The sequence below is a fragment of the Onychostoma macrolepis genome, chromosome 22 (assembly GCF_012432095.1).
Source record: "Onychostoma macrolepis isolate SWU-2019 chromosome 22, ASM1243209v1, whole genome shotgun sequence".
Classification (NCBI taxonomy): domain Eukaryota; kingdom Metazoa; phylum Chordata; class Actinopteri; order Cypriniformes; family Cyprinidae; genus Onychostoma; species Onychostoma macrolepis.
The window spans coordinates 26,915,031-26,942,079 of record NC_081176.1 but is presented as its reverse complement, the minus strand read 5'-3'; the positions used below and the strand labels follow the sequence as shown (position 1 = coordinate 26,942,079).

At 38.3% G+C, this 27,049-nt stretch overlaps 1 protein-coding gene across 5 annotated transcripts in view; it reads right to left on the bottom strand.

Annotated features, from left to right (window-relative positions):
* Nucleotides 1-981: 981 nt before the first annotated feature.
* Nucleotides 982-27,049, bottom strand: part of LOC131531172 (zinc finger protein 721-like) — a 41,155-nt gene continuing 15,087 nt past the window's right edge. Inside the window, exons 5-7 of one of the 5 annotated variants that reach the window (XR_009268590.1) lie at nucleotides 23,380-24,936; nucleotides 13,598-15,846; nucleotides 10,557-12,854 (exon numbers count right to left, since the gene is read on the bottom strand). Coding sequence is in view for 4 of the 5 variants with exons in the window: in XM_058761744.1 (XP_058617727.1) it covers nucleotides 7,710-10,459; nucleotides 23,380-24,936 (4,307 nt within the window). In the remaining variant the exon portion in view is untranslated. Of the gene's footprint in view, nucleotides 10,460-10,556; nucleotides 12,855-12,895; nucleotides 15,847-17,314; nucleotides 18,340-23,379; nucleotides 24,937-27,049 lie in introns of those variants that run through there. The other 4 variants (XM_058761744.1, XM_058761747.1, XM_058761745.1 and 1 more) reach the window with 4 other exon arrangements.

Here is a 27,049-nt window from a genome sequence, read left to right as displayed (position 1 = left end):
CAGTGTAGTATTTCCTGTACAATGTAGGCGGTAGGGAACAATTCAGACAGTGCAAATATGCTTTCGATTGGGGCAAATGAGGTCTGGTTTCACGTTGTGTCATGCGAACCGTGGCAGTCTGATCCGGACTTTGGCTCCAGTCCAGTGATACGATCACACAGAGCGAATCATATGCGTGAGTCGGCATATATTAAATACTTTTAAAACTACACAGCCTCTGCATGATTATAGCTATGGTTGTCAAATTAGACTATGATTAGACTATGGCTGTCAAATGGGGCTTTACCGAGCTCAAGTACGACTCTGGCCTGAGCAGATATAAACAAAACACTATTTTAAAAGGGGGCGGGGCTGTTCGATATGTCCCGCCCTGTCTTCCTGTTTCAGTTTAAATTACTTCAGCACATTGAATAACAGCACACTGAATAACAAATAATGTTGAACTTTATTCAAATGAGTGAGGGAGGCGTCCACAGTGCTTCGACTATGCAATATGCAAACTGCAGGGGGTCACAATGGTCTCAATTTGAAATGACAATTCCTTACACACTATGCGCTGTATACGTGCAAAGAACTGATGTGAGCGCAATTGGATGAAAGTCATTTACCAATTTCGCAAAATCATCCAGTGTTTCAATGGTTCAATGTCAGTTCAGTCACAAGACAAGCCTATTGCAAGTGACATGACTTCAGCTTTCTTCATGTCGGATAAAAGATTGGACACTCACCCGCCAATGCCTCTACGCAGTACCGCCGCTCCCTATACGCAGAGTACGCAGTTTGCGTAGGGTACCAACTCCCAGGGGGGCACCATCCCAGTTGCTCAAAAAAAAAAAAAAAAAATCTTTAGTTCTATATTAATATTAACATATACATAAACAAAACTCTAAACATGAATATATATATATATATATATATATATATATAGATATAGATATAGATATACAGGGCTTGACATTAACTTTTTTGCTCATCTGCCACTGTGGCACTCAGTATTTTCACTGGCCACAATTTTGTTGTTGGGAAATTACGTTTTATATGACTTAATACTGCATACAAAAATGTATTTAAACTGATTTCCAGGTCATTTTTGACCTATTTAAAGGGCATTTTTCCCTAACCATATTACAGTTTTTATACAATAATTTTTGCACTAATAAAAGAACCTTGTCATTTTTCAAAACTCAAAACAGTCATTATTTGTAACACAGGCTGTCCAATGTTCAAAACTTTGCATATTGCGTTAATATCTTTAAACAAGCCTTGCAATTGCAGAAGCATTGGTTCAAAAACTTCATTTATTACGAAATATCATAGGAACATTACTTTAGATCACCCACACACAAGATACCCAAAGTTTCACTGTTTAGTTGTTAGTACAACCATTAAATATAGCTGTTCAATACACACGATACAGCTTCCATTATGGTTCTACACATTCATACACCATTGTAATAGACTAGAGAGAAAAGTACAGACACTGGAATCATTAAACAAAATTTGAAAATTATTAATGAAATAATCAACTCACAATAGGTTTTTCAAAAAAATCGATAAGAAAAAAAAAGATAAGAAAAATCTACAGTAGGCCTACAGTAAAATGTCAGCTGGAGTGTATGGGGGTAAATACAAGGCAAGGCAAGGCAAGGCAAGTTTATTTATATAGCACATTTCATACACAATGGTAATTCAAAGTGCTTTACATAAAAGGAAGTGAAATAGTCGTTATTAAAAATAATAAAAATCACAACAATAAAAACAAAGTGATTTAAAAATTGATTTTAAAAGAATTTAAAACATTTAAGAATAGAAAGTGATTATACATAGTGCAATCAGTTCGGACGTAGCACAGTGCTCATTCAACAAATGCACAGCTAAACAGATGAGTTTTGAGTCTGGATTTAAAAGTGGCTAATGTTTTAGCACATCTGATCTCTTCTGGAAGCTGGTTCCAACTGCGGGCAGCATAATAGCTAAAAGCTATTATACAAGGTGATAAACTGTGGATGGGCCTGAAACCATGATTGCTCTCAAGGCTATTGCTAAGATTTTGTTATGGGGCCCCTCAAAATCACATTCAGTGGGGGGTGGTCAGGCCCCCAGCGAACATCGTTCTGGGCCCCTCTCAACCGCTGGGCTCTCAACTTTTCCTACATCTCTTGGCCAGGTTAAAGCCTGCCTCCTCCAAAAATATGAATGGTTTTCATCAGCTTCCAGCTCTATCACCCTCTAAAAAGACATTTATTGTAGGAAAAACAAATACTAATAACAATGATTTAGAATTTTTCATTTTTTTTTCTCCCAACAACAGGCATCTTGAAGCTGATCATACCTGAAAATACTCAGTCCTCAGTTGCTTCACTTTCATAATCTAAACATTTAATATAGTTCATAATTTTCCATTTAAAAAAAACTATGCTTCAAGAGTAAAGCAACAGTTATATAGCATTTTGAGCTGTTGTATCAATTGATATTTAGATCACTATAATGAAATGAATAGACAATCAATTCAGATGTAATGCTGTGTTAAGTTGTGTCATTTTGAACCAGTAATTTTTGTTCAATGAACGAAAGATCTTTGTTTCATGTGTATTGTATCCAAGCATTTGGAAGAAGTAAGTGTTTTGAAAAATTACATGAAGGTTCTGTTATTAGTGACTTTAAAAAAAAAAAAAAAAAACTAAATGCATGCATCATCTTTCATATCAAATTCTTACATTTTATGAATAATTTAACTTAATATACTAAGATAATATAGGGCTGTTACCAGTCATATGAAATCAGTATCTACAAAATCAATCTTTCCACTGCAGAAGAAACAGAAGTGACTGGAGCGGCATTCAGATGCATTTACACAGACAGTTCAATGTAGCTGAAATATGGCACGAATGCATTTACACTGCATGCAAAATTATAACAGCATAAACAATGTTGTGAGCTAGGTGTTTTAAAATATATATATTTTTTAATATACAAATATGAAATGTTGGAAAAAATGCAAAAATAGGCTACTATGAAAGTAAACCGCCAGTAGGTGGCAGCAAGTGACTTAATGAGTCATTGAAGCATTCAAACAATTCGTTCATACAGCTGATTCATTCAAGAATGAATCAAGTGCTTGTCCTTATGAATGGACCACTGAATCATTGACTCAAATGATTCAAAATTTAAAAAAACGTGAATCATTCATTAACAAAACACCGCTGTGTGTAGCTCAGACATGCACGACTGTTCTGCTGTGATCTTTGTTTGGATATTTTCATTAACCAAAATGGAGCAAAAACAGTCAACGTTGACAATATAGGTAACACTTTACAATAAGGTTCATTACTTAACATTAGTTAACTACATTAGTTAACATGAACTAAGAATGAACAATACTTCTACAGCATTTATTAATCTTAGTTCATGTTAATTTCAGCATTTACTAATGCATTATTAAAATCACAAGTTGTGTTTGTTAACATTAGTTAATGCACTGTGAGCTGACATGAATAAACAATGAACAACTGTATTTTTATTAACTAACATTAACAAAGATTAATAAATACTGTAATAAATGTGTTGATCATAGTTCGTTCATGTTAGTTAACACATTAACTAATGTTAACAAATGACACCTTATTGTAAAGTGTTACCATAATATATCCTTTCAATAAATTCAAATTTAAATATTGAACTAAAATGTATATTAACTACTCGTTTTAACTCTTGTATAAAATGTCAAATTTGACTATGTTATGAATAAATAACTAAGTTACATTTTTATGTTTATTCTGTGTGCAATTGTGTTCATTTGTTTTAATTTCACCACAAGATTCTCTCACAGACAGGCTGCGTGAGTCTCAACTGGCGCGATCTTGATGTTACTGTTGATTATCCATTATCAATCGCTGTTTACACCGAATGTAATAAAATCATAACAATTTTCGGTGCAATTAGATGTTTTAATCAGATTATTTGTCCGGTCAGGCGAGTAAAATTCTCTTCTTTCACTTGCCCCTTCAAAAAATCTACTTGTCCCGGTCAAGCATTAATGTTGAGCTCTGTTACTGTATATAAAATTCAACCCGTCAGAGTGGCTAGTGGGAGTGACTGTGTTACCCGCCACAGCTGAAATCCACCCGGGTGTTAATGTCAAGCCCTGTATGTATATATATATATATATATATATATATATTCATTTTATGATGAACGCAGTAGGCATACTCACTGTCGCATGGAATTGATGTTAATGGTGTTGAAATTCTGCAGCAAAGCAATGATATCTCAGATCATTATCTAGTCTTGTGTAAACTCCATATAGCTAAAACTGTAAATTCTACTCCTTGTTACAAGTATGGTAGAACCATCACTTCCAGCACAAAAGACTGCTCAGTAAGTAATCTTCTTGATTTATCTTCCTGATTAATTCCTCAGCATATCCAACAGCGCAGAAAAACTTGATGATGTAACAAACTATGGACTCTCTTTTCTAGCACATTAGATGTGGTTGCTCCTTTACGCTTAAGGAAGATTAAGGAAAAAGAGTCCAAGAGTCCATGGTATAATGAGCACACTCACACCCTAAAGAGACTAGCCTGGAAAATGAAGCACAGCTGGAGGAAAACCAAATTAGAGGTATTTCGTATTGCTTGGCGGGAAAGTACCCTATCCTACAGAAAAGCATTAAAAATTGCTAGACCTGATTACTTTTCATCTCTTTTAGAAGAAAACAAACATAACCCCAGGTATTTATTCAATACTGAGGCTAAATTAACAAAAAAATAAAGCATCAACAGGTGTTGACATTTCCCAACAGCACAGCAGTAATGACTTAATGAACTATTTTACTTCCAAGATCAAACTATTTTACTTTCTGTCAAAGATAATAGAAAGGTAGTATCCTCACAATTATATTCCTTCATAGAGAAGATTTCCAGTCAGGATTTAGACCGTTTCATAGTACTGAGACTGCTCTCATTAGAGTTACAAATGACCTGCTCTTATCATCTGATCGCGATTGTATCTCTCTATTAGTGCTACTGGATCTTCTTAGCGCTGCGTTAAACACTATTGATCACAACATTCTTTTGAACAGACTAGAAAACTTTGTTGGCATTAGTAGAAGTGCATTAGCATGGTTTAAATCGTACTTATCTGACCTCCATCAATTCGTAGCAGTGAATGAAGAGGTATCATATCGATCACAAGTGCAGTATGGAGTACCTCAAGGCTCAGCACTAGGGCCGTTACTTTTCACGCTTTACATGTTACCCTTGGGAAATATCGTCAGGAAATACGGGGTTAGCTTTCACTGTGATGCTGATGATACTCAGCTCTATATTTCTTCGCGGCCCGGTGAAACACCAAATTGAGAAACTAATGGAATGCATAGTCGATATAAAAACTGAATGACTAGTAATTTCTTACTGCTAAATTCTGAAAAAAAACAGAGGTGTTAATTATCGGGCTTAAAACCCCCACATGTAATAATCTAGATCCTTTTCATATTTAGCACTCAAACTCTGGAACAATCTACCTAACACTGTTTGGGAGGCAGACACACTGTCAGTTTAAATCTAGATTAAAGACCCATCTCTTTAACACATAACACACTAATACGCTTCTGATATTCAAATCCGTTAAAGGGTTGTTAGGCTGCAGCTGCAACGTCAGCGGAGACCAGGACACCTTGATGAGCCCCAGAGACAGATCCCCAGTGAAGACCTCATCACCTAGATAGCCATTGGGACAAGAATACGGGAACCAGATGAGTCCTTTACACAATCTGACTTGGCTGCAGTTGGAACAAACTGCTGGTTCGTCTGGCCAGAGGAGAACTGGCCCCCCGACTGAGCCTGGTTTCTCCCAAGATTTTTTTCTCCATTCTGTCACCGATGGAGTTTTGGTTCCTTGCCGCTGTCGCCTTTGCTTGCTTAGTTGGGGACACTTAATTTCCAGTGAAATCGTCGACTTGATTGCACAGATACTATTTAAACTGAACTGAGCTGGATGATGACATTACCAAATTCAATAATGAAATGCCTTTAACTGAAAATTGAGTGTTTAATCTCGTCATTTTGCATTATTGACACACTATTTTCCTATTTTGATGTTGCTTTGACACAATTTGTATTGTTAAAGTGCTATATAAATAAAGGTGACTTGACTAGGCGGTATAATCGCACGACACACCATTCCCGCATCTGCACCCACGCCCGCTCTCACCTCATGTTTGCAGCTGAATACAAATGATCATCATAATTAATGGACAACTAGGCTATATCTGGGAAAAGACATCAGCGAGGTCCGGCGCAGAGAAAATAAAAATAAAAAAAGCCTGAGATTAAGCCCATGCATCACTTTCAGTTAACTACGTTCATAATCCTCTGAAACTTTTTTGACTGTTGACGTTAGTAACGTGTTTTAATGTCGCCACCACCAACAGCGCATCTGACTTAATATTCTAGTTTCCATGACTTGAAATGTATTATATAAAAACAACAAGGCAATGAATGGTATACAGCCTATGGTTTCATTGAACACTGTTAAAATACATAACCTAATACAAAACAAACAATTTACATTATTACAAATGCCTGCAAAGGGCACCAAAGGCCTGATAATTGCTGTTGTCACACTTTAATATTGACCAAACATTTAATTCAAATTGCAACAGAAATGCTACATCCTCTTTAATTTCTTCAACAAAAACATATGGACATAACAACCCTTACCAAAATTAACCATGCTTTTATCGTAGTAAAACTGCTTGATTTTATTGTGTGTGATTTCTGAACGCTTGAGATCATAAAATCAATCAGATAACTGTATTAATAAAATCATAGCCATAGGTAACTGTCTAGAACTAAAACTGTAATTTGTAAATAATACAATTTAATTACTATTTATTTATTTACTTTGATATTTTAATAAAGTTCTATTTTGACCCCTTATAGTAGATGTTTGGACAGTTTCTAATTCATTCTGCATCTGTGAACTGCCTTTTGGCCTTTGCCAGGTTCCAAGCCACACGCATTCACCTGTATGGATGTATTTTTGTAAAGAACAGCAACTGATCTGCCACCAATTGTGATGCCTTCTGTTTGCGGCTCTCAGAATGTTCTGGATAATTGCAGTCAAAATTACTGTGCAATGTATTGAAATGGCGTTTCATGTCATCAGCCTTACAGACCACCACAGTCTGCGTGCATAAACACGGTGGCTTTGCGTTGTGATGGTTGATTCAAATTTGAATAGTCTATTTTCCGTTTCCATTTTTATTCACAGTCATGGTGAGTGCGATTTTCACTGTCAGACTAAGCTGTCTAAGATGCTGCATTTTAATTTTCACACCAGTGACATGCTTACGCTGACATTACCTTGATAACACTATTTGAAATTACCACAGGCCGCATATTAAGGAACCCTGACATAATCTCATAATAATGACATACTTTCTCATAATAATGACATACTTTCCAACCAACAAAATGTCCTGCCACTAATTGTGGCTGTTAGGACACTAACTTACATAGAACAGACTTTATTGAGAAACTCTTGTCGCAGTGTGAACAATTATAAAGTTTTTCTCCAGTGTGAATTCTATGGTACAATTTAAATTGATTGCCAAAGTAAAAGTCTTGCCACACTTAGAGCACATATGCACCAGTATGTGTTTTCTGATGTGATTTTAAACTTTCCAGCTGTGAAAAACTCATTCCACATTAAGAACATGAATGTGGCTTCTCCTTCGTATGAACTGTCAGGTGTTTCCTCAGGGCTGATGAATCAAGAAATGTTTTGCCGCATTGATCACATGCATACGGCTTTTCTCCGGTGTGGATCCTCATGTGAACATCAAAACTTTGTTTTAATGTGAAACTCTTTCCACATTGATCACATGCATACGGCTTCTCTCCCGTGTGGATCCTCATGTGGGCTCTAAAACTTTGTTTGCGTGTGAAGCTCTTCCCGCACTGATCACACGTGTGTGGTTTCTCTCCAGTGTGGATCCACTCATGTCTTTGCAGATCTACTGACCAACGGAAACTCTTGTCACAGTGTGAACACTTGTAAGGTTTCTCTCCAGTGTGAATCCTCTGGTGCCGTTTTAAAACATTCACTGAAGCAAAAGTCTTCCCACATGTAAGGCACACATTATCTTTCACAGCGTCATGTAAATTCTGATGGGATTTTAAACTTTCCAGCTGTGAAAAACTCTTTCCACGTGAAGAACCTGAATGTGGCTTCTCCTTCATATGAACTGTCAGGTGTCTCTTCAGGGATGAAGACACAAGAAATGTTTTGCCGCATTGATCACATGCGTATGGATTTTCTCCAGTGTGGGTTCTCATGTGAACATCAAAACTTTGTTTTAATGAGAAACTCTTTCCACATTGATCACATTTGTATGTTTTTTCTCCAGTGTGAATCCTCTGGTGCCGTTTTAAAAGATTCACCAAAGCAAAAGTCTTCCCACACTGAAAGCACACATGATCTTTCACAGCGTTATGTAATTTCTGATGTAATTTTAAAATTCGCAGCTGTGAAAAACTCTTTCCACATAAAGAACATGAATGCTTCTCCTTCGTATGAACTGTCAGGTGTTTCCTCAGGGCTGATGAATCAATAAATCTTTTGCCGCACTGATCACATGCGTACGGCCTTTCTCCGGTGTGGGTTCTCATGTGAACATCAAAACTTTGTTTTAATGAGAAACTCTTTCCACATTGATCACATTTGTACGGCTTCTCTCCCGTGTGGATCCTCATGTGGACTCTAAAACTTTGTTTGCGTGTGAAGCTCTTCCCGCACTGATCACATGTGTGTGGCGTCTCTCCAGTGTGGATCCACTCATGTCTTTGCAGATCTACTGACCAACGGAAACTCTTGTCGCAGCGTGAACACTTGTAAGGTTTCTCTCCAGTGTGAATCCTCTGGTGCCGTTTTAAAACATTCACTGAAGCAAAGGTTTTGCCACATGTAAGGCACACATTATCTGTCACAGCGTTATGTAATTTCTGATGGGATTTTAAACTTTCCAGCTGTGAAAAACTCTTTCCACATGAAGAACATGAATGTGGCTTCTCCTTCATATGAACTGTCAGGTGTCTCTTCAGGGATGAAGACACAAGAAATGTTCTGCCGCATTGATCACATGCGTATGGATTTTCTCCAGTGTGGGTTCTCATGTGAACATCAAAACTTTGTTTTAATGAGAAACTCTTTCCACATTGATCACATTTGTATGGTTTTTCTCCAGTGTGAATCCTCTGGTGCCGTTTTAAAACATTCACCAAAGCAAAAGTCTTCCCACACTGAAAGCACACATGATCTTTCACAGCGTTATGGAATTTTTGATGTAATTTTAAAATTCGCAGCTGTGAAAAACTCTTTCCACATAATGAACATGAATGCTTCTCCTTCGTATGAACTGTCAGGTGTTTCCTCAGGGCTGATGAATCAATAAATCTTTTGCTGCATTGATCACATGCGTACGGCCTTTCTCCGGTGTGGGTTCTCATGTGAACATCAAAACTTTGTTTTAATGAGAAACTCTTTCCACATTGATCACATTTGTACGGCTTCTCTCCCGTGTGGATCCTCATGTGGACTCTAAAACTTTGTTTGCGTGTGAAGCTCTTCCCGCACTGATCACACACATGCGGTTTCTCTCCAGTGTGGATCCACTCATGTCTTTGCAGATCTACTGACCAACGGAAACTCTTGTCGCAGCGTGAACACTTGTAAGGTTTCTCTCCAGTGTGAATCCTCTGGTGCCGTTTTAAAACATTCACTGAAGCAAAAGTCTTCCCACACGTAACGCACACATAATCTCTCACAGCATTATGTAATTTCTGATGGGATTTTAAACTTTTCAGCTGTGATAAACTCTTTCCACGTGAAGAACCTGAATGCGTCTTCTCCTTTGTATGAACTGTCAGGTGTGTCTTCAGTTGTGATGCCCTAATAAATGTTTTGCCACATTGATCACACGTGAATGGCTTTTCTCCAGTGTGGATCCTCATGTGTCGTTTAAAGTTTGATGAATTGATGAATCTCTTTCCACACTGATCACATGCATACGGTCTCTCTCCAGTATGAACTCTCATGTGAAACACAAGACTTCGTCTGTATGGGAAACTCTTTCCACATTGATCACATGCATACGGTCTCTCTCCAGTATGAACTCTCATGTGAATCTTAAGACTTTGTTTGTATGGGAAACTCTTTCCACATTGATCACATGCATGTGGCTTTTCTCCCGTGTGGATTCTCATGTGAATCTCAAGAGCGTTTTTGCATGTGAAACTCGCTCCACACTGAGTGCAGGTGAAAGATTTCTCAGGTCTTCTTTTCTTTAAAAATGTGTTTTTGGTTTTCGACAACTCGAGAGGTTTCTCTTCAGGTTTGACATGATGTTTCTCCTCCACTTCACTCAGTTCTTCACTCTTCTCTTTCTCTTCCATCGGGTCTGAAAAGAAAGAAAAAAGTTTACAACCAAAATTATTCAAAAACAGGAATCTGAATTGAAAGGACAGTTCAATTGAAAATGAGACCTGATGTAATAGCAGAAAATAGACAACTGTTATAAAATATTACAATCATTTTGATTACATTTTATAAAATTATTTATATGTCCCTGAAAATTTGCATGAATTAGGTACATTGATAATCCAATGATTATTTTTAAATCATTATAGTCTCATGTAGTGTAGTGTTTCTGTAGTTAGAACTATTAAATATATTTGATAAATGACACAATTAGGGTAAACGTACCTACTAAGCTCATGTACCCATTAAGCACACTTCCATTTTTGAGCTCAGATTATAAAAAGAAATATAATTTATTATCATACTTGATGTCTTAACCAATTGATGTGTTTGTTAGTACATAACTCCTGTAATTTCAAGTCAATCAGACCATTGCACACTGAGATATGAGTCTCCATGTGTTCACACCCTGCAAACATGCCCCTGTGGGGCCCATGCTGGCTTTTTGCGGGCACAGTGGACTAGGGCCAGCCCACACCAAACCTAAACAGGCCCAATGCGGGCTTGCCCAGGCGAGGCCCACAGCTTTGGGCTCACCGCAGGCTCTCTGTTACCCTTTTTCCACCAAGGCAGTTCCAGTGCTGGTTCGGAGCCAGAGCCTTGTTTGAAACCCGTTTTTTTGTCTTTCGACACCCAAAGCACCAGCTCCGAACCAGGAAAAGTGGTTCGTAAGTAGCACCAAAACATTGCTAGAAGCTAGAAGGAAGAACCGCTTGCATCAGGGGCTGGGGGTGGGGTTACCGTGACCAAGAAGACGAACAGAAACTTTGGACCGCCATATTTGAAATAGCAGCTAAACATGAACACGTTGGATTCGCCGTGTTTGGATGCCGATGTAGGTCGCAAAGCCATGAATATCAATAGCAATGCAACATCCGCCATTCTTGATAGCGACTGGAAAGCAGATGGCTCTTTATGCTTTTGGATCGCTCTCGCTGTGCTTTAGTGTGTTGTGTGCCGATTGATCGATCGATCGGTCTGTCTGCGTGGCGCTGATGCACCTCGAACATGTCTGTTGTGTCTGCCGCGCCCGCACTAGTGAAACGAAACATGAAACGTATTCAGTGACGCAAGACCTGGCTCTGGTATTGGCTCTCTAGCCTGTGGAAAAGCAACCGGTTCTTAAAGGGCTCGCCAGTCTAACCAACTAAGAACCGGCAATAGCACTGGCTCTGAACTAGCATCTGGTTCCTGCTGGTGGAAAGGGGGTATGTGGGCCACCCCGTTCGGGCCCAGAGCAACTTTTGTACCTTTGGGCCCATGCAGGTTTGGTGTAGGCAGCCCTGTAATGCAACTAGGAGAATACCAACATTGACTGACCATCCTTTAGCCAATTGAACTGGAATGGCTCAAACCAAAAGAGACCTTTCCAGAACCTGTTGTTTAATATAGGCCAGGGATCCTCAAATCTGGCTCACGAGATTCACTTTCCTGCAGAGTTTAGTTCTAACCTTAATCAAACACACCTGTGCATGCTAATCAATGTCTTCAAGATCATTAGAAAATCACAGTTGGGCGAGTTTGACCAAGTGGTAGCTAAACTCTGCAGGAAAGTGGGTCTCACGAGTCATATTTGAGGTGTAACGGACATGAGCCTGTTAACCCTCTGGGGTCTGAGGGTGTTTTGACATGCCCTGACATTTGTGCTTTTTTTCAGTTGCTTATAAACATTTTAATGGCTAAAGTCTAAAAACACTGCATTCAGCACAAACTGGGCTACAATAATATGTGAGCAGCATGTATGTACATGATTGTGTTTTTGAGAAAACAACCTTTATGCGTGGTTAGAAAAAAACTACAATTTTAAAGTAACTGAAATAAGGCCATAAAACACATACAGAACATTTGTTCACAAGACTTTTGAGAACTGGATCTTGTAGCCTAGAATATTTGCTTCAAAATTATCTGAAAATAATCTAGCGCACTCGTTCAGAGAAAACAATATATTGATTTAAATTTTCTAAGTCACTTTTTGAGTGGAAAGGCTCTATGCGAGAGGGCGTGAACTATCCTGGATAATGCTGTGACTCACACCTGAGAAGACAAAGGCCCGCATAATGAGCTCCATAATGAGCCATTGAGTCAGGTATGTGACAGAGGGAATTGCTACAAGAAAGAATGTGAGGAAAAAAGAAATGTGTATACATATAACTATCACATAAAATAACTTGAGATTCACTTGGGAGTGCACTTAAACAGTTTATTAGGAACAAACAAACAAACAAATAAACAACAGAAGAGTCAAGACATCGTGGGAGCAATATCCAAAACAGCGGCAGTAAACTGGAACCCAGGAAAACGGGAGACAGCAGAAACTGCATGAGAAAACACAAAACAGACGTGAGCAACACAATGAACGGACAAAGCAAACATGGTGACAATACATACACTACCAGTCAAATTATTTAAACCGTAAGATTTGTAATGTTTTTTTTTAAGAAGTGTCTTCAGCTCACCAAGCCTGCATTTATTTGATCCAAAGTACAGCAAAAAGAGTACATTATATTTATTATAATATATAGGCCTACATATTGTTACTATTCAAAATAAATAAAGCACCCCCCCCCACACACACTAAAATAAATAAATAAATTAGTGAGCATGTTGATAGGCTTATCAGGAGCAACTATATTATTACATTAGCAATCACCAATATTGCCCACCTGATTTTATAACATAGATGCACACATGCTTTGCATGTATTATCATACAAAACAAAAACAACATTTTATAACTGAGAAACTAAATTATTATTGTTAAGCTTATTATAAACATGTTTGAGCAGGTATTTACAAACAGAGTAGGCTACTTCACAGTAAAGATTGGTCTAAACTTTCTTAGACATTACTTTTATATTATTGTTTATACAACATATAACTATCCTCACGTCGTGCAACATTTAAATGCAATGAAAGGTTGCCTATCATATTTCAAAATGTTGCACTCGATTTCACACATTTTATTCTGGAGTTATAGTTTGGGAAAAGTTCACCTAGTAAATGCGTTCAACTTTGTCACAACAACACATTATCGAATGCCAATAAGAAACATTACTTACTCGGTATAGAATATCTCCTCCTCCGCCGGCTCTAGCTGCGCTCGCCTTCTGTTTGTGAGGTAAGCAAAGCTTTTTCCTCTCAGTGCGTCTTCTGGGGGTAAATACAACACTTTTGTTCCTCTCAGCGCGTTTCTGAGGTAAATACAAGGCTTATTCCTCACAGCGTGTTCTTCCAAAACTGAAAAGTATCAGAGATGAACGCATTGCTGCTTTGTTTACGGTGGCGTGGGCGTTTACATGCCGCGTGGCTCGCGTGGAGATTTGTAATAACAAAAGCGCGAGCAGCGCGTGGGCGTGACCTAATTAGAGATAATGAGACCAGACAGAAAAACTGGACATGTCCTTGGTTTCATACGGATTACTTTATCACAGAATATTTGTACTTACTTAATTTAACAGTAGACATGTCAAGCTTTCTATAGATATATTTCTCATGTCTCTGTGTGAAGTATTTGCTGAGTTACAGTTCATTTTAGTAACGTGTTTCAAAAAGCAGTTTGCGGAGACGGAGAAGACAGAGAGCGCACCCTGTTTGTTTTCTTTATTCTTCAAAAGCACAAAGTTTAGTTGTTATTATGACTGTATACAAATAAAAGTAGACCCCTTACAGATTCGAATGGTGTATTGCTCTTATCTGTACGATCAAAAATGGCAGAGAAATTCAAGCTCATTTCGGCCTTATCAGGAAAATCTGCCTCAAAACGCGTATCCGCGTTTGTCGACCCCAGAGGGTTAACAAGAATTTTGTGGGCAGTTTTCTTCCTTACCACTAGGGGTGCTAGGGTGTTTTAGGTTTACTTAAGTAAAGCCATGTGGGTACAGGGAGTTAGCAATAACAAGCAGCAGTAGCCAGCATGGCTCAACTGCTAAGCATATTGTGCAGTGTCCTGGTTGGGAAATGTGTCATTTCAAGCCCTGTCTAACATAAGGAGTTGATGTTTTTTTGCAGAGATGTTACTTGTATGTATGGCCTTTACATTGCTTTCTTTTGTACTTTTGTGCATTTACATTTTTGGCTGCATGTAGCTGTATTAACCTGAATTGAATGTTTTCTATTTTGTATTTAATAAATTGATTTGAAATCCCTTTGACTACTGTACATTTTTGACAATACAGACATTAGTTATGTGGTGACTGCATCCATTTCAGATGTATAATAACTGTTTTCACCAAAGACTTAAGTTATAGTAGCTGGAAAGTATTGATAGTGAAACAGATGTATTGTTGTAGATCAGGGGTTCCCAGCCCCTTTCCTGGAGATCTATCTTCCTGGAGAGTTCAGCTCCAACCCTGATCAAACACACCTGTCTGTAATTATCAAGTGCTCCTTCAGATCCCAATTAGTTGGTTCAGTTGTGTTTGATCAGGGTTGGAGCTGAACTCTGCAGGAAGGTAGAGCTCCAGGACCAGGGTTAGGCACCCCTGTTGTAGATTAATAGTGTGGGCCTAGTGAGGGCTTCCTGGGGCTAAGTGAGGGCTGCCCGTGCAGGGCCAGCGCTAAGGGGCCAACGTTTTGTCAATGAGAAAATTCTCAGGGGCCCTGCGCTGGCCCTAAGACTAAGATTAATGTTTAGTCTTTTGCATATTATAACCTGGAACTTGGATGTGGGAAATAATTACAGTTAGATCCAAAAGATAGTTTTAGCAACATCGCGCAGATGCTACAGAACATAGTTAGCTGACTGGCTGTATAAAATTGTGTGCTACACTAATATATAACTACACAGGCATTACTGGGTTGTACTTTAAAATCCATAATATTATAAATTTACTGTGGTTTTATACTGCTGTGATTTTTAACATTTCATATTATGGTAAAGTGAGCTTAAAGGGTGCACTACTATGAAAATCATACAGATTCAGTGTGACATCAATAAGAAAAAGTATAATTTCATAGATATTGTTAATAATAGTTGTTCATATAAAAATGTATATAAACTTAATACATTACCTAGATTATTTATTTTGCAAAATCTTATTTTAATAAATATTACATGAAATTTATGAAAAATTGTTGCTGCTCCAATTTAGCTCAGTGTGCGAATGTCTATGTAAATACTTCATAGACTTTAAATATTAACTGATTGTTGTCACAAAGTTGATCTTTATAAAATGGTTAACTTATTTTCACAGCTTTAAGATGACAAAATCTAGATGTAATTATAGTTTATGAAAGAGGCATGTCATCCATTCAAAGAAGGAGCCATCAGAAACCTGTCGTATCCGTCCAGGAAAAAAGCGACTTGAGGCTGGAATAAAATATACAACTTTTAAAATTTGAACAGATTTTTAAAAAATCCCGGCATCTTACACTTACCAACTTTGTAAATGGTCACAAAGGAAAACTGTATAAAACTTTATACTACACTATAAAACAAAACATAAAATGAAAGCATTATAACAACACATTAAACAAGCAGATCATTAAAAGCTATTCCAAACAAATACATTTTTATCTGAGCTTTAAAATGGGAAATTGAATCCAGCTGGCGAATGTGCAAAGGTAAAGAGTTCCATAACTTCGGCGCTGCACAACTAAAAGCCCTACCACCAAAGGAACACATCTTGAAGTTTGGAACAGACAATAAATCTGCAGAAGATGATCTCAAAGAGCGCAAAGGAGTGTACAAATGATCTGAAATATAATGAAGTGCCAATTATGAAGATCTTTGTATGCAAGAAGTAAAATTTTGTAATGTACACGATAATGAACAGGAAGCCAATGCAGCTGAAAAAGAACTGAAGTTATGTGATCGAAAGTACATGAGAGGGTAACTATCTTAGCTGCCGAATTCTGAATTAACTGTAATTGTTGAAGTTGTTTTTCAGGAATGCTAAATAAAAGATTACAATAATCAGTCCGAGATGTAACCAATGCATGAATAGGCACTACGGTACTATGTTGAGAGAGTGACGAACGAAGTTTAGGAATGTTGCGTAATTGAAAAAATGCAGATTGTGAAATATTACTAATACGAGAACCAAACAATCCAATATAACCCCAAGACTTTTGACTTTTCACCTGGGTAGAAAAATTAACTGAGAAATTATCAATAAACAAGGTAAAGGATTGAGTTTTAGATAAAACAGACCTAGAACCCACAAGGAGGGCTTCTGGTTTATTGGTATTTAACGACCAAGAGGTAGAATATAAATGATGAATAAAAGCGTACCCAACACCAACCCCTGTGGAACGCCACGAGTAACTGAGACAGGATGTGAACATGTATTCTTAATCAGCACAAACAGTTTTCTGTCACTTTAAGATGAAAACCAAAGAAGAGCATTATCAGCTATTCCTATGCAAGCCAGCCATTCCAATAATACTGATTGACTAATACTATCAAAGGCAGAACTAATATCTAAAAAATAAGAATAGACAGAAGACTAGAATCAGCAGCTAGGAGAAGATCATTTATAACCTTAACAAGAGCTGTTTCTGTACTATGTTTGGGTTGGAAACCTGACTGAAAATGCTCGTAAATGTCATTACTTTGCAGATGTGATTCAAGTTGAGCTACTATAAATAAAAAATAAAAAGGAGATTAGAAATAGGCTTGTAATTATTTTGATCATTAGGATCAGTGCCAGTATTTATAAGAATTGGAGTGATAGAAGCCATTTTGAATGAATGAATAATGCATTTATATAGCGTTTTATTGTGCATTGTTGTACACCCAAAGCGCTTTACAATAATGTGGGGGTCTCTCCTCCTCCACCACCAGTGTGCTGTATCCACCTGGATGATGCGATGGCTGCCACAGTACAATGGCACCAGTGCGCTCAGCTCTCCACACACAAGTTACAGGTGTAGATGAGAGAGAGTCATAGAGCCAATCAAGTGGTTGGGGATTATTAGGATGCCATGTTTGACTAAGGCCAGGGGGCAATTTGACCAGGACACTAGGGTTACACCCCTATGCTTTACGAGAAGTGCCATGGGATTTTTAACGACCACAGAGAGTCAGGACCTCGGGTTAACGTCTCATCTGAAAGATGGTGCTTTTTGACAGTATAGTGTCCCCACCATTAAACTGGGGCGTTAGGACTAGAGATGGGCATTTTTGGCGATTTCTTATTTCGATCATCGCTAGGTTTCAAAAAGGATTAATCGAGTACTCGGGGGGCGGGGCATGGGCGTAATGGAGATAATGAAAATATCTGAAGACTGTTATGAAAATGAATGTTAAAAATAAAAATGACATGAAAACATGCCTATGAAAACATGAACACATGATTGGAACACTATTAGATTATGATTATGATGCAGTAATGTTATTAAAAAAGAAGTATCTAATAATGAATAGCTGCCTGAGGTGAAGCTGACTTTATGCCAATAAACTGAAACCCGTTGTATGACACTTCCTATGATATTAATCAGATAACTTACATTACATAATACATAACATTACAACTTGTATCTGCACAAAAGAATGCATATGCCAGTGAATTTTAAGATTTGCGCTATAGCGAGAGAAAGAGCTCCCGCCATGGTCATCGTTTTCATGATCGATCATCGCTGTCATGGCCGAGTACTCGAGTACTGTTGCACATCCCTAGTTGGGACCCTCACAGGCCACAGGATGAGCACTCCCTGCTGGCCTCACTAACACCTCTTCCAACAGCAACCTAGTTTTCCCAGAAGGTCTCTCATCCAGGTACTGACCAGGCTCAACCCTGCTTAGCTTCAGTGGGTGACCAGTCTTGGGGTGCAGGGTGATATGGCTGTGGAACAGTAGCAGCTGATAATGAAGAACACACTATAGCTGTAAAAATAGAGGAGACTGAATGGATACAAGACTTGACTAAAACAGCAGGTAAGGGATCAAGTGAACAGGTGACAGTCTTAGACTTCATGATCAGCTTAGTGATATAATCAACTGAAGGCAGCTCAAAATTAGAGAAAGTACTTGCAGGCCAACAAATATGATTGTCCATTTTGATAATCACTAGACACTAAAACATAATTAAGCAATTCATGATGTATACTGTCAGTCTTAGAGTTTAAAAAATTTGAATAAGACACACACTGAGTGGGAGAAAGTGAAACAGTATCATGAGGTTTCAACAGTTTGTTAACAGTACTGAACAAAGTCCTTGTATTAGACTGTCCATCTGTATGACATGAGTGTGTAATTACTGACTGTAGGACCAGCAATCATGTGAATGCTGTATGTCTGGCAATCGGAGGATGTACTTGACATACAATTCTAATACTTTTACTTTTATTACTAAAACAATATTATTATTGTATTTTTCTTGTGCTCAAATAAATCACTACTACTAATCCTGTACACACATTTCATCCACATGTGAATGTGGGAGACTGAAAACAAAAGCTTGAGTGAATTTCATTGCATTCCAAGTTCAAGTCTGGAAAACTCTTTCCAAAAAATCGTCAACAAATATTTTTGTCGTCAAGTAGTCATTTGATCTCATGTCACCTAATGTAGTCCTGCAATATCGCGATTAACTGTAATTTATGAGTTAATTCTATTTATTATCAATGTGCAGTATTCTGATTTGCACCTGATTTGGTGGCAATGCACTTAATATTAATAATATGAAAAGTTGTCTCATAGAAATGCACATTTGACAGTAGACTTAGTTGAGAGTAGCAGGAGATGCAGATGTACATTTATTTTCATTAACATGTACATTTATCTGTGAAATCTGTAACAGCCTCATCTTTCATTTGTATATCATAATCACCACAGGTACTACCATGGTAAAAAAAAAAGTAGCTTAACTATATAGTTTCTGCTATGAAATACAGCAGCCTAAAGACATTATGTAGGAGCACATATGCACAACAACTGATATGACTTAAGAATACTATAATTATATTCCAATGCTCCTTTAATATATTTAGTACATTAATAATATAATCAAATTCAATAAGAATATTAAACATTTCTGCCACAATACCATGGTTACCGTTAGTGTTACTACAGTAAAACTATGGTAAATGCTGGTGATTTGTGGATTGAACCGCCTTCTAATTGGATCACTTGCATAGTATTTCTGCATCAGTGTTGCTGAGAAAGACAGCTGATTTATTTAGCTTTAAACTAGTTTAAGTCACAGAGACATACTGTATGTGATTTGCACTGTAGAACTCTGCAGTTAACTTGTGCGCTTCTCACTGGATCTCACAGCGCTGTTTAATGGTCGTGTGATTGCGACTAGACAGTGTAGTGATTTGCTCTCAAGTTTGCACTAGTGTTGTAGTACTCAAGACCAGTCTTAAGACCATTTTTTGATGGTCTTGTCTTGGTCTCAACTGCATTTTTACTCCGTCTTGTCTTGGTCTCAGACTAAGAGGACTTGGGATTTTGTTTCAAGACCGGTCAAGATCACAACTGCGGGAATATCACTAAATTGCGGGTACACAGTCTCATTTCTTTACAATCATCATTAATTTGACTGGATGTAAAACCTCCTGCATCAAATGCAATCAATAACTAATTAAATACAGTCTCTCACAAAAGTGAGTACACCCCTCACATTTCCGCAATCATTTTAGTATATCTTTTGAAGGGACAATTCTATAGAAATGAAACTTGGATATATTTTAGAGTAGTCAATGTGCAACTTGTATAGCAGTACAGATTTACTGTCCTCTGAAAATAACTCAACATACAGCCATCATTGTCAAAAAAGCTGGCAACAAAAGTGAGTACACCCTACGTGAAAACAGCTATATGTCGTTTAACCATAGACCATACGCCGCACACTGCAACAAGTCAGTTTGCATGGCCGTCATCCCAGAAGGAAGCCTCTTCTGAAGCTGGCTCACAAAAAAGCCTGCAAACAGTTTTCTGAAGACAACCTGTCCAAGAGCATGAATTACTGGAACCATGTCCTGTGGTCTGATGAGTCTAAGGTAAACTTGTTTGGCTCAGATGGTGTCCAGCATGTGTGGCGACGCCCCGGTGAGGAGTACCAAGAAAATTATGTCTTGCCTACAGTCAAGCATGGTGGTGGTAGCATCATGGTCTGGGGCTGCATGAGTGCTGCTGGTACTGGGGAGCTGCGGTTCATTGAGGGAAACATGAGCCGCTTTTCCACTATCGGGCCGAACGGTTCTCTTTGCTTAACCGTTCCGTTCCGTGCTGACTGGCCCGGGTCGGCACAGAACGGAACGGTTAAGCAAAGAGAACCGTTTCGGTTTCGTTTTCCACTGCGGGGCTGATAACGGATCTCTTTGGAATTCAATTCAAATGCTTCAGTCGTTGCCGTGGTAACACAAGTGTTTACATATGATATGAGGTGTAAATAACCACCACGTTAGGGCAGATGATCAGAAATTTCTTTAGATTTTATTACTAATTTGTGTTTACATTGCTCAAAATAGCGCGCTTAGCAAGCTACGGAGAAACTAGCAGCCAGGCAACAGACAAGTGACAGATCCCGAGTGGCGACGGCACGCACACGCACTCTACCAGCACGGCTCAGCACGGCTGTCTAACCGTGCCGAGAATTCCAGGCTGAGAACGGTTTGTAATTGTGCCGCGCCGTACCAGGCTCACGTGGAAAAACAACTGGAACCGTACCTGACCGTTCTTAGAACCGTTCAGCCCGATAGTGGAAAAGCGGCTATGGATTCCAACATGTACTGAGACATTCGGAAGCAGAAGATGATGCCCTCCCTTCAGAAACTGGGCAAAAACGGCAGTTTTCCAACATAATAACGACCCCAAACACACCGCCAAGATGACAACTGCCTTGCTGATGAAGTTGAAGGTGAAGGTGACGGAGTGGCCAAGTATGTCTCCAGACCTGAACCCTATGGAGCACATGTGGGGCATTCACCATGTGTCTAACATCCAACAGCTCCATGATGTCATTATGGAGGAGTGGAAGAGGATGCCAGCAACAACCTGCACAGCTCTGGTGAACTCCAAGCCCAGGAGGATTAAGGCAGTGCTAGATAACAATGGTGCCCCTACAAAATATTGACACTTTGGACACAGTTTTGACATGTTCACTTAGGGTGTACTCATTTTTGTTGCCAGTTATTTGGACAATAATGGCTATATGTTGAGTTATATTTAGAGGACAGTAAATTTGTACTTCTATACAAGCTGCACATTGACTAAGTTTCATTTGTGTAGTATTGTCCCTTGAGAAGATATACTAAAATTTTTGCTTAAATTTGAGGGGTGTACTCACTTTTGTGAGATACTGTAAATAAAATAATAATAATAATAATAATTTGATTTATACCAGTGTCTCTCAACTTCACTGCCCCCCTATTGTCCACAACAAAAATCTTTATTTTAAATAATTTTATTTTAAATTAGTCATCTTGTGGCCCCCTTGGAAGTTTGTCAAGGCCCTATGGGCCTTGGTTTTGAAACTTGTGAATCCATTAGAATCGTTAGAAGACAGAATCGCGATTCATATATGAATAGATTTTTACGTGAACCTGTAGTTTTCTCTTCCTCTTCTCTAAAGCAGCACAGCATGGCCTCGCCCCCTTTGCTGCGTGTTCCCGGGGATGGGGTTTATGTAAAATTCTGGGTTCTTGATGTAACGGACCCAGGAAATAACTCGTTGTAGTTCCTTACCAGTCGTTTTTGTTAAACTCATATCTCCGTTTGCATTGAACTTTCAGCTTCGCAACTTTGCAGATATTGTTTATGCTCAAACAGCAACATTACACACTAACTGACATTAAAAAAAGTGAAATCGCAATCAACCACCCCTTTAAATAGTGCACTATTTGAGTGGACAGCCATTTTTAGTAGTGTTCGAAACCATAGTGGACGTTCTCGAGTGCACTCATACAATCCCACAATGAACCACAATAACAAGTGTACAAACGATGAGAAACTCAATGGCTAGACAATACCCATAATTCACCTTGAGACATGCGCAGTTTTCAACCGTCATAAAGTGCAAGAGAAGAGGATTTCACTGACTGAATGCATCATCAGTGGGTGATGGCTTTTACAGCGAAATCAAACAGATGTAAGTTTCTCGGTTAATAAACTGTTTAATTAAGTTTCTGTTACAGATTTATATGTAGATGTTTTGTACAGTTCAGAAGCATAAAGTTGTGATAACCGTGAATAAATCAGTAAATCTTTTCTGAGGAGAAATTAGTCAAACGCTCATGCAGGAGCACTGAGTGTCTGAATTCATTCACTTGTTTTCATTCACTCCTTCAAGTGGACTATATTATGGTGCTTTTCCACTGCATGGTACAGTTCAGTATGGCTCACTTTTGGGGGGTTTTCCACTGGTACAGTACCTGGCACTTTTTTTTAGTACCACCTCGGCCAAGGTTCCAAGCGAACCGTACCGTTACCAAAACATAACGTGTAAACTCTGCTGATCACTGATTGGCCGGAGAAAATCATCACTGCCTGCGTCATTGAACTTGCTGCACGAGACAACAGACCCGCTAGATTTAAATCAGCACAGCGAAGGACCGAACGCAACTGTTTTGAATGAGCGCACCTTTCTTTTAACAACCAAAAAATGGCTGTTTCGTTGTCTGTTGAGGAAGTACAGACTGTGCAACTATAACGACACGTGAATAATCCCACCCACTCTAAAGCGGTACTAAACTGCAGTGGAACGCAAACTGAGCTGTGCCGAGCCGAGTCGTACCACGCAGTGGAAAACCTTTCCATTTGTTGAAAACCTAAATATGAAGAAAATGTTGTACCCATTTCATAGTTTAAATATCTAAATCTGAAAAACTGCTTGAAGCTTTATATCAATGTTCTTCAGCATCATGAATGAATGAAGAATCAAGAATAAACACCAACCTCTCTGTTCTTCAGTGTGTTTCATTCTGCAGGGTTCAGGATCACTCATGTTCGCATTTTCCTCTTTAATAAACTCAGTCGTTGCAGATTTCACTTTTTCCTGATGGTTTGATGCTCGTCTGCACTTGTAAACTGATGGGAAAACTCCAGCATTTATTGGTGAGATCACTGACGGTGTGAACCTCATGTGGGCTTTAAGACCTTGTTTGCGTGTGAAGCTCTTCCCGCACTGATCACACGTGTACGGTTTCTCTCCAGTGTGGATCTGCTCATGACTTTTCAGATCTACTGAGCAACTAAATCTCTTGTCACAGCGTGAACACTTGTAAGGTTTTTCTCCAGTGTGAATTCTCTGGTGCCGTTTTAAAAGATTCACTAAAGCAAAAGTCTTCCCACACTGAAAGCACACATGATCTCTCACAGCGTTATGGAATTTTTGATGTGATTTTAAACTTTGCCGCCATGAAAAACTCTTTCCACATAAAGAACATGAATATGGCTTCTCCTTCGTATGAACTGTCAGGTGTGTCTTCAGTTGTGATGCCTTAATAAATGTTTTTCCGCATTGATCACATGCATGTGGCTTTTCTCCGGTGTGGATTTTCATGTGTCCTTTAAGGTTTGATAAACATGTGAAACTCTTTCCACATTGATCACATGCATACGGCTTCTCTCCCGTGTGGATCCTCATGTGGACTCTAAAACTTTGTTCGCGTGTGAAGCTCTTCCCGCACTGATCACACACATGCGGTTTCTCTCCAGTGTGGATCCACTCATGTCTTTGCAGATCTACTGACCAACGGAAACTCTTGTCGCAGCGTGAACACTTGTAAGGTTTCTCTCCCGTGTGAATCCTCTGGTGCCGTTTTAAAACATTCACTGAAGCAAAAGTCTTCCCACACGTAACGCACACATAATCTCTCACAGCATTATGTAATTTCTGATGGGATTTTAAACTTTTCAGCGGTGATAAACTCTTTCCACGTGAAGAACCTGAATGTGGCTTCTCCCCCGTATGAACTGTCAGGTGTGTCTTCAGTTGTGATGCCCTAATAAATGTTTTGCCACATTGATCACACGTGAATGGCTTTTCTCCAGTGTGGATCCTCATGTGTCGATTAAAGTTTGATGAATTGATGAATCTCTTTCCACACTGATCACATGCATACGGTCTCTCTCCAGTATGAACTCTCATGTGAAACACAAGACTTCGTCTGTATGGGAAACTCTTTCCACATTGATCACATGCATACGGTCTCTCTCCAGTATGAATTCTCATGTGAATCTTAAGACTTTGTTTGTGTGCTAAACTCTTTCCACATTGATCACATGCGTGTGGCTTTTCTCCCGTGTGGATTCTCATGTGAATCTCAAGAGCGTTTTTGCATGTGAAACTCGCTCCACACTGAGTGCAGGTGAAAGATTTCTCAGGTCTTCTTTTCTTTAAAAATGTGTTTTTAGTTTGAGACAACTCAAGAGGTTTCTCTTCAGGTTTGACATGATGTTTCTCCTCCACTTCACTCAGTTCTTCACTCTTCTCGTTCTCTTCCATCGGGTCTGAAAAGAAAGAAAAAAAGTTTACGTAAACCAAAATAATTCAAAAACAGGAATCTGAATTGAAAGGACAGAAAAGTGAGCCCTGATGTAACAGCAGAAAATAGACAACTGTTATAAAATATTACAATCATTTTGATTAATTTTTATAAAATTATTTATATGTCCCTGAAACTTTGCATGAATTAGGTACATTGATAATCCAATTATAATTTTTAAATCATTATAGTCTCATGTAGTGTAGTGTTTCTGTAGTTAGAACTATTAAATATATTTGATAAATGACACAATTAGGGTAAACGTACCTACTAAGCTCATGTACCGATTAAGCACACTTCCATTTTTGAGCTCAGATTATAAAAAGAAAATATAATGTATTATCATACTTGATGTCTTAACCAATTGATGTGTTTGTTACTATCCTGTATTTTCAAGTCAATCAGACCACTATACACTGAGGCCCTGTTTACACCTGGTATTAACATGCGATTTCGTCGATCCGATCACAAGTGGACAAAGGAGACACATTATCATCCACACCTGGCATTTAAATGAGTCTCTTTTGTCCACTTTCGACCACTTCTATTTCAACCCGGCAAAGTTTAAATCCTGTTTGACAAGCGTGCTTCCCTGCAAAAGGTCCCACAATGATTAGATGATTGGTCAGTAGGCGGAGAGAAGGCAGTCTTTAGCAGCTGTTTGAACGCATTCAACCACATGCATGTCTACACTACAACAAGTGCATTATTGCTAGGAGACACATGACAAAAGAAAAGAATGTGTTCTAAAATGGGCAAAAAATATTAAAGATGTTTGATCTCCGACTGGATGGAATCAAAGTCTGAAGCTAAAAAATCCAATCTGCAGACTGGCTCTGATCTTTGGCAACTAGCATAAACTTTTCCAGACTGTAAATCAGTGGAAAATCTGGGCAAAAATTGTGTAGTGTATTCCAGCCTTAAGAGACTATAGATAAATTGCCATCCATTTAACAAGAGGCTTCATAATGAGGCCAGTTTGTGTGTTCATCCCCATGAATGACATGTTTTATTGGTTTGTTTTATTTGATTTTTGAATGTGTGTTACTTAGCTGAACGTGGACTAGTATAGATGTTGCAATGTGCTTAACCCGTTTAATCCCAAATATTCCCCAGACATGAAATTATCCAAATGATGTGTCATTAGTAACCCTTTGAAATAATCAATAATTATTTTTTGCATTTTTTTGGAAAAGTGTGTGAAAAATTGTGTTTTATGGTTAGTTACAATTGTGACCGGTGGGATAATGCGTGTACTGAATTAACATATTTCTGCAGTCATAAAAATTGTTATATATCTTAGCCCAGCTATTTTAAACTTATTTTAAAATTATGCATTAAAAAAAAAAACTTATACAACATTGATAGGAACACTGAGACAAGACAAAAAAATAAAAATACAACCAAATGTATTTCAAAATTGTTACTTTTTTGTAAAATACAACATAAAATTTTTATGTTAGTGCTACCAGTATTACAACATCAATATCGTACATTTTTTGTAACATTTGAATTTTTAATTTAGTGCAATATTTTAGTGCAATTTTCACTAACAACTGCAAGTGGATTTATATTGTAAACCTAATTTCACTGAATAATCTCCATCACCCATTTTTAAATGAAGCGGCATTTAATACACAGAGCCGTAGTTCACTGACAAGCTACGCAATATCACGTTCATTATCGCAGGCGATTCATCTGCGATTCTGAGCGTGAATTGCGTAGTTTATCAGTGAACTACGGCTCTGTGTATTAAATGCCGCTCCATTTGAAAACAGGTGATTGAGATTTATTACTAATCACAGAACCGGCTTTACTGACGAGATGCGCATGACAACCGCATGCAATATATCGTGCAGCCCTACTAGCAATGTTGTATAAATGAAAAAATGCAGAACGTGAAATATTACTAATATGAGAAGCAAACGAAAGCAAACAATCCAATATAACCAAGACTTTTCACCTGGGTAGAAAAATTAACTGAACAATTATCAATAAACAAGGTAAAGGACTGAGTTTTAGAAAAAAACAGACGAAGTACCCACAAGGAGGGCTTCTGTTTTATTGGTATTTAACAA